Source organism: Genypterus blacodes, unplaced genomic scaffold, assembly GCF_046128005.1.
Source record: "Genypterus blacodes isolate CSIRO-AG114 ecotype Tasmania unplaced genomic scaffold, CSIRO-AGI_Gbla_v1 ptg000447l_1, whole genome shotgun sequence".
Classification (NCBI taxonomy): domain Eukaryota; kingdom Metazoa; phylum Chordata; class Actinopteri; order Ophidiiformes; family Ophidiidae; genus Genypterus; species Genypterus blacodes.
Window position 1 is genome coordinate 15,001 of NW_027467216.1, and position 7,267 is coordinate 22,267.

The following is a 7,267-nucleotide window of genomic DNA, read 5'->3' on the forward strand; positions in this document are numbered from 1 at the left end:
CCTCTCCCTCTCTGTCTCCCTCTCTCTGTGTTTCTCTCTCTCTCTCTCTCTCTCTCTCTCTCTGTCGCTCTCTCTCTGTCTCTCTTTCCCTCTCTCTGTGTCTCTCTCTGTGTGTGTGTCTCTCTCTGTCTCTCTCTGTGTCTGTCTCTGTGTCTGTCTCTCTCTCTGTCTTTCTCTCTTTCTGTCTGTCTCTCTCTCTCTCTGTCTGTCTGTCTCTCTTTCCCTCTCTCTGTGTCTCTCTGTGTGTGTGTGTGTCTCTCTCTCTGTCTCTCTCTGTGTCTGTCTCTCTCTCTGTCTCTCTCTCTTTCTGTCTGTCTCTCTCTCTCTCTGCCTGTCTCTCTCTTGTCTCTGTCTTGCATGTTTTGTCCTAACCCATGACATGTTGTGTGTATTGCCTTGCATGTCTTTATTGTTCCTCTCTCTAATCCCACTCTCAGTCTCTATCACTCACTCAGCCGTGCCCGGAGAGGGATCGGCTCTTGTAATGTACGTCTATTTCAAAGTGTTTGATCCAGAAGGTGAGAGAAGGACAGGAGGCATGAAGGACAGATCCACTTGTATTCTTTTATTGGTGTGAATGTCAGCAGATGTGTGTGCAGCTGAAGCTCTAGCCTCTACAGCCCACAGAGCATATGAAGCGTCTCCTGGCACTGCAGGACTGGTCGTTCCACAATCCCCAAGCTGCAAAACACCCAAACAAGCAGAGCAGTTAGAAGGATGATGGTTCACCCCAACACTTCAGGTAGACCAACCATCTGATCATCCACCTGTTCAGCTCAACTGCCTTCTATCTGACACTTATCAGCTGTCATCTCTCAAAGGGAAATGTTGAATAAGAATAAGAAAAGGGAAGGGATTCTTCATTCCCTAAATGGGATTGTTAAGTTTACTGCACAACACAATCCAGTGTCCACAGGAATGTAAAGAAAACAGCCTGTTTACGCTTTTAATGATGGGAAATGTTCCATCTGACGCTTTGAATGCTTTGAATCTTCCACTTACTGCCCCAGTTCATCTCAGCACAGCGCTCCCTCTTCCTGTAGAAGTCTGGCTGCCCTTTGTGCCATCTGGAAAAGTTCCATTTGCTTCCATCAGTCCATCCATACTTTCCATTACTCTGGAAAGAGAAAGCATCTGATGAGGGATTGGGCTCCAGCAGGTCATGTGATCTCTTTAGCCTCCACACATGAAGGCGTTTGAATGAGAAGATTCTTCACTCTCATCATTTCTGTCCTTCTGACTCTTATCTGTTCACGTGGTTAGAAGCTTGAGGACCTGTGCTTTGTGCCAGAGCCTGTCTGTCTGTCTGTCTGTCTGTCTGTCTGTCTGTCTGTCTGTCTGTCTGTCTGTCTGTCTGTCTGTCTGTCTGACTGTCTGACTGTCAGGACTAAGGTGCACTTCATACTGTTGATCCTGTCTGTGGTCAGATCCACATCAAGCCCTCAAAGTGACAGTGGTGCTTTACTCACCAGTCTCTCTCCTCCAATCCAGTATGTGTAACGCCTGCTGGAGTACTTGGCCAGTCTACATAAGACCCTGTTGTACTGATGCACGTTGTGGATGGAGACCAAATCTCCACAGAGTCTGCGGCAGTATGCCTGAAATGAGCAGAGACAGAAGTGAGAATGAGACCAAGCTGCTACCAGGAGACCCTCAGCTTGGTGTCTTTACATCTGAGACTTCACCTCTGCTCGGTTAAAGTTCCATCTAGCCCCATACACCTTGAAGCAGCGTTTGCTGTCCAGGCTGTACCATCCTCCCCCTACACCATAGCATCGCTGCAGCTTCACTCTCCTGCAGTTACGAAGAACTCTGCCTGCAGACACATGAAGCATGTTTGAGTCACACTGAGGCCTTCTGTCAGTCTGACACACTGAACAGCATCTACAGTGAGAGACAGAGAGACAGAGAGAGAGAGACAGAGAGAGACAGAGACAGAGAGAGACTGAGAGACAGAGAGACAGAGAGAGAGAGGGAGAGGGAGACAGAGAGAGGGACGAAGAGACAGAGGCAGAGAGAGGGAGACAGAGAGAGAGAGGGAGGGAGACAGAGAGAGGGACGAAGAGACAGAGGCAGAGAGACAGAGGGAGAGATAGAGCGAGGGGGACAGAGAGGGAGGGAGAGAGAGGCAGAGAGAGGGAGAGAGAGGCAGAGAGAGGGAGAGAGAGGCAGAGAGAGGCAGAGAGAGGGAGAGAGCGAGGGAGATAGAGAGAGGGAGAGAGCGAGGGGGGGAGAGAGTGAGGGGGGGAGAGGCAGAGAGAGGGAGGAGACAGAGAGAGAGAGACAGAGAGAGACAGAGACAGAGAGAGACTGACAGACAGAGAGACAGGGAGACAGGGAGAGAGAGACAGAGAGAGACAGAGACAGAGAGAGAGAGGGAGAGGGAGACAGAGAGAGGGACGAAGAGACAGAGGCAGAGAGAGAGAGGGAGAGATAGAGCGAGGGGGACAGAGAGGGAGAGAGAGGCAGAGAGAGGGAGAGAGCGAGGGGGGGAGAGAGTGAGGGGGGGAGAGGCAGAGAGAGGGAGGAGACAGAGCTTCCTGGTCTCTGTCTTCTGAGTGTACCTCTGGATATGGCATCAGTCTCCTGAGTGATCATCAGCAGCAGCAGAGCTGCACACACAGTCAGCCACACACAACGCATCTTCAATCAGCAGCTGGGAAATCTACAAACACAAACACACAGATCAGTACATGAAGATCAGATCGAGGCTCCTGATGAAGACCAAGAGGACTCACCACAGAAGAGTGTGTTCTTGGTGCTGGCCTCTGAAGCTTGTATGTCACTCAGCTGTCTGTCTCTCCTATATATCCTGTCTGAAGGTCCCTGGGTACCTGTCAGTCACATTTACCTGCAGGTGTGTTTTATGTGTGTACAAGGGGACCATCTTGAGGAAAACATCAAGAAACAAAAAAAGCCTGCAGGCGGACACACACACACACACACACAAAGCCCCCCCCCCCTTTGTGAACTCTGACGTGTGTATATTCTCTGTAAATGTTGTTGCATTCGTCCTGTGTAACAGAATGGACCTCAGGGGGCTTCAGAAGGCCCCAGGAGGCTTCCGGAGTCTTTTGGGAGGCTTGGAGAGGCCTTGGAGGCTACAGGAGGCCCCAGAAGGACTTGGGAGGCCCCAGAAGGACTCGGGAGGCTTCAGGAGCTTGTTGAGGATAGACAGATTCCAGCGTTCAGCTGCCTCTTTAAATGCTCCTTCACACTAACTGTACTCAGGAGGCTGCTGATTGCGTAATAAGCTCCAATGTTAGTAAATGAGACGTTGACTTGAGACAAACTGGCAACTCTTTGGCTGCCGGCTGCCAATCCACACTTCTTGGCTGGGGACTCGAAACCGGCCACCCTATGATCCTAGACCCTATGGACTGCACCACTGCTGGCCCGTCTCTAACATATTTACAGAGACAGAACCACTGGATTCTCTGTGACTTGTTCCTTCATCTGAGTCTGAGCAGAGCAGAGCAAGTCCAGCTGCTCTGAGCTCATCTCCACCTGGGCCCTCTGCTCTCTGCTTTTGCCTCTGGGAGGTTTTAATCCTGTTAATTAATTTGTGTGACGATCCTGGTTCACACGTGATCACACACACACACACACACACACACCAGGGAGGAGCCTCACAGTCTCATCTCTTTATTGACCCATCACACCCATCTTCTTCTGTGGTGGGTGTGTCTCTGCTTGCTTTGTCCTCAGGAAACATTAACATGTGTGGCTTTCTGTCAGACTTTCACTGATGAACAAGCTCCTGAAGGAAAAGTCAATATGCCTTCACTCTGACTCAGAGTGCCTGTGAGGCAACACACACAAAGGAGGAGCACTAAACCAGCACATTGTTCTTTACAACACTTTTACATTAGTTCTTTTTAAAAAGGACAAAAGATGTTTTTGAGATCAGTCAAGTCATTCTCATGAAGAACTTTGGCACTTGATTTGATATTTGAGATGGTTGGATCTCCGTCCCTCCATCATTTATCTTTTTAAAGGAAAGAGGACCCCCCCCCCCCCCCCCCCCCCCCCATGAAGCAGATCAGAGGATGCAGGAGGGAGGAGGTGTGTGAGGACAGAGGGGTCCAGGCTGGAGGCCAGAGAACTCAGGTGCTGTTACAGTAGTGGAGTCTGGAGGTGAGGAGCAGCTGACAGGGAGGACATATGTGGTTTTGGTGATGATGAAGATGGCACTGAGGTGATGAGTGAGGAGATGAGCCACAGTGGAGCCATCATGCATGTAGAGTTATAGAGTTATACATCACAGAGCAGCTTTCTCTCAGCCTGGAGTCTCAGTGTGAGAGGAGTCTCTACTGCAGATAAAAGAATGACATGAGGTTGAACTTATTTGAAGAACCGAGCTGAAGGTCCGTCTTGGTCCGTGTTGGTTGTATTGGTGGTGAATGATGAGGCAAAGATGATCTGAAATCTTTAGATTGTTTTACTGAAGTAGTCGTTGGACAGCTGCTGGTCCTGCTCCCTTCAGAGTCAGGCCACGAGTTTCCACATACAATTGCATTCATACCGCAAGCAAAAGGCGTTCCCATAGTATTAGAATGCATTGATGACAATGTAGTTTAACCGTTGTTGATTGGTTGAGCCAGGATTTAGAGAGGCGGCGCTGTAATTCAAATCTGAGGGATGAACAGCTGTCGGTGGGGGAGAATGTAATACGTCTTTGTGTAAATTAAAGAACAACAGTACAGTGTAATTTACCCTTGGGTAACCTCCTTTGATCTGAAGAAGCTCCCCAGACTGAGAGGCTCTTCCTCCCTCCTGCTATGCAACAGATGCTGAGGCTTTTGATAAGGTGATACGGTGCTCTCTTCACCACAGATATGTGTTATCAAGCCCTCCTGGAGAGAGGATTGTCAAATCCTCTGTTTTACTTCCAGACTTGCCGGAGCAAGTTAGTCAGTTACTGCATTTACTTCTATATGTTTGACATTATTTGTTATATTCCAACAAACTCTGGAGGCGTGTCATTGTCTGGTGATCTCCTCTCTCCTCCCTGCGGTTCATCATCGTGACTCGCCGTAGGTGGGGGTGTGTTTGTGTGTGTTCTCATCACACACTCATTCCTGCTGCTTTGTCTTCAGGCTGAATGTGTGTGTGTGCTATCTGAGCTAACACAGGAGGGTCTGGCATGTCCTTCTTCTGAACTCATAATGTCGCCTTTTGACGCGCCACGTTGACGGAACCATGTGTCCTCCTCTCGCTTCTGCCCCGCTCCAGGAGAAGGTAACTCCGTCTGGTCCGCTGCTGCTCGATCCCGTCCGGCTCGGTTCCTAACAAACCTGAAGTTAGTCATTACATTACGATCATTTGGCAGATGCTTTTATCCAGAGCGACTTACATTACATTACCACCCATTACAGAGGGGGGAGCAGTTGAGGGTTCGGTGCTCAGGGGCACGTCGGCAGGGACTCGAACCGGCGACCCTCTGGTTCCCAAGCGAAGGCACTACAGACTGAGCTACTGCCGCCCCCAGTAGTCATCACAATCACTCTGACCATAGAGCAGCTGGATCGGCTGCTCTATCTGGGTAATGTGATGCTGTGACATGTGATAAGAGATAAGATAAGATAAGATAAGATAAGATGAAATTTTATTATCCAGCGGGAAATTACTGTGCAACAGTTACAGTACAGCATGAAAAAAAAAACAAGACCCAGAAATCAGAAATCCCCCAACTAGTGCAATAATGAAAAGTGCAAGAATGCAAGTAGATAATAAGTACAAGATAAGTACAAACAATAAGGGGGGTACGAAGTACATACAATGGGGGGAACAGTACGTGACAAAATAAGTACATAAGGAAGTGCAAGTGCAACGTGCATCTGACTGAGGTATGAGTAATGACAATCTACAACTACAGCCTACAGGTGTGTATATGTGACATACAGCAACGTTTAGTGCAATATATTATAAGTGACAGTGAAGCAGGTTGGGGGGGGGAGCGGGCTCAGATCCCTATGTCCCCACCGTCCCACCTCGACCCGAGGTAGCTTTATTAAAGAGTCCAATGGCCACAGGAAGAAAGGATTTCCTATGGCGCTCAGTAGTTCACCTGGGGGGAATGAGTCTGTTACTGAAGGTGCTCTTGTATGAGGCCAGCACCTGGTGGAGAGGGGGAGAGTCATTGTTCATGATTCTCCTTAGCTTGCGCAGCATCCTCCTCTCTGACACACGCTCCAACCAATCAAGTTCAGTCCCCAGGACGGAGCCAGCCTTCCTGACGATCTTGTTGATCCTGTTGGCGTCAGCTGACCTCGCCCTACTGCCCCAGCACACGACCGCGAAGAAGATGGCACTGGCAACCACAGACTGGTAGAACATCCTCAGCATGGTGTTACAGACATTGATGGATGGAAGCCTCCTCAGGAAGTAGAGTCGACTCTGCCCCTTCTTGTAAACAGCCTCAGCGTTCTTAGACCAGTCCAGTTTGTTGTCCAAATGGACTCCCAGGTATTTGTATACCTGCACAGAGTCCACAGTCACCCCATTGATGGTCACAGGTGTGGGGGGTGACTTCTTCTTGCGGAGGTCAACCACCAGCTCCTTAGTCTTGTCAGTGTTGAGCTGCAGGTGATTCAGCTCACACCACTTGACGAAGGAGTCCACCACACCCCTGTACTCCTCATTCTTCCCCTCGGTGATGCAGCCCACTATCGCAGAGTCATCTGAGAACTTCTGCAGGTGGCATGACTCAGAGTGTACAGGGTGAACAGGAATGGTGATAGGACCCTGAGGGGCCCCAGTGTTGCACACCACAGTGTCAGACACACATCCCTGCAGTCTGACAAACTGCGGCCGACCAGTTAGATAGTCCACTATCCAGGAAACCAGGGGAGAGTCTACCTGCATCGCCGACCGCTTACTCCCGAGCAGGGCAGGCCGAACGCTGTTGAATGCACTGGAAAAGTCAAAGAACATGACTCTGACGGTGCTGCCGGGTCTGTCCAGATGGGCGTAGGCACGGTGAAGCAGGAAGATGACAGCGTCCTCTACTCCCAGTTTCGGCTGATAGGCAAACTGGAGAGGGTCCAGTGATGGTTTGACCAGGGGCCGAAGAAATGACAGTACCAGTCTCTCCAGTGATTGCTCTGCGACTGGATGGCCGTCCCTCTGTGTCCATCAGGAAGGGAAACATCATCGCTCTGTACTCTGTAGGACAGTTCCATTGATGAGTGCTGTCAGTCCACTGATGGGAGAATCTCTGCAGACATCAGGAAACGGTCCCACGCACACGCACACGCACACACAC

The 7,267-nt window shown here is 50.0% G+C and overlaps 1 protein-coding gene across 1 annotated transcript; it reads right to left on the minus strand.

Moving 5' to 3' along the window:
* Positions 1–860: 860 nt before the first annotated feature.
* LOC142990024 (galactose-specific lectin nattectin-like) lies at positions 861–2,858 on the minus strand. Its single transcript, XM_076139729.1, has 6 exons — positions 2,739–2,858; positions 2,565–2,665; positions 1,686–1,816; positions 1,470–1,598; positions 1,003–1,117; positions 861–889 (listed from the first exon to the last, which is right to left on the minus strand). Exons 2-6 carry the CDS (start codon positions 2,641–2,643, stop codon positions 861–863), a joined length of 483 nt encoding a protein of 160 aa, XP_075995844.1. The 5' UTR covers positions 2,644–2,665; positions 2,739–2,858.
* Positions 2,859–7,267: the final 4,409 nt, after the last annotated feature.

Bases quoted from the DNA above. Each gene is read 5' to 3' on its own strand.
- LOC142990024 (XM_076139729.1), bottom strand. From the start codon at position 2,643: ATGCGTTGTGTGTGGCTGACTGTGTGTGCAGCTCTGCTGCTGCTGATG. The intron at 1,817-2,564 runs GTACACTCAGAA...ATGTGTCTGCAG, and splicing joins GACTGATGCCATATCCAGAG to GCAGAGTTCTTCGTAACTGC. The intron at 890-1,002 runs GTAAGTGGAAGA...TGTGTTGTGCAG, and splicing joins TGCTGAGATGAACTGGGGCA to TAAACTTAACAATCCCATTT.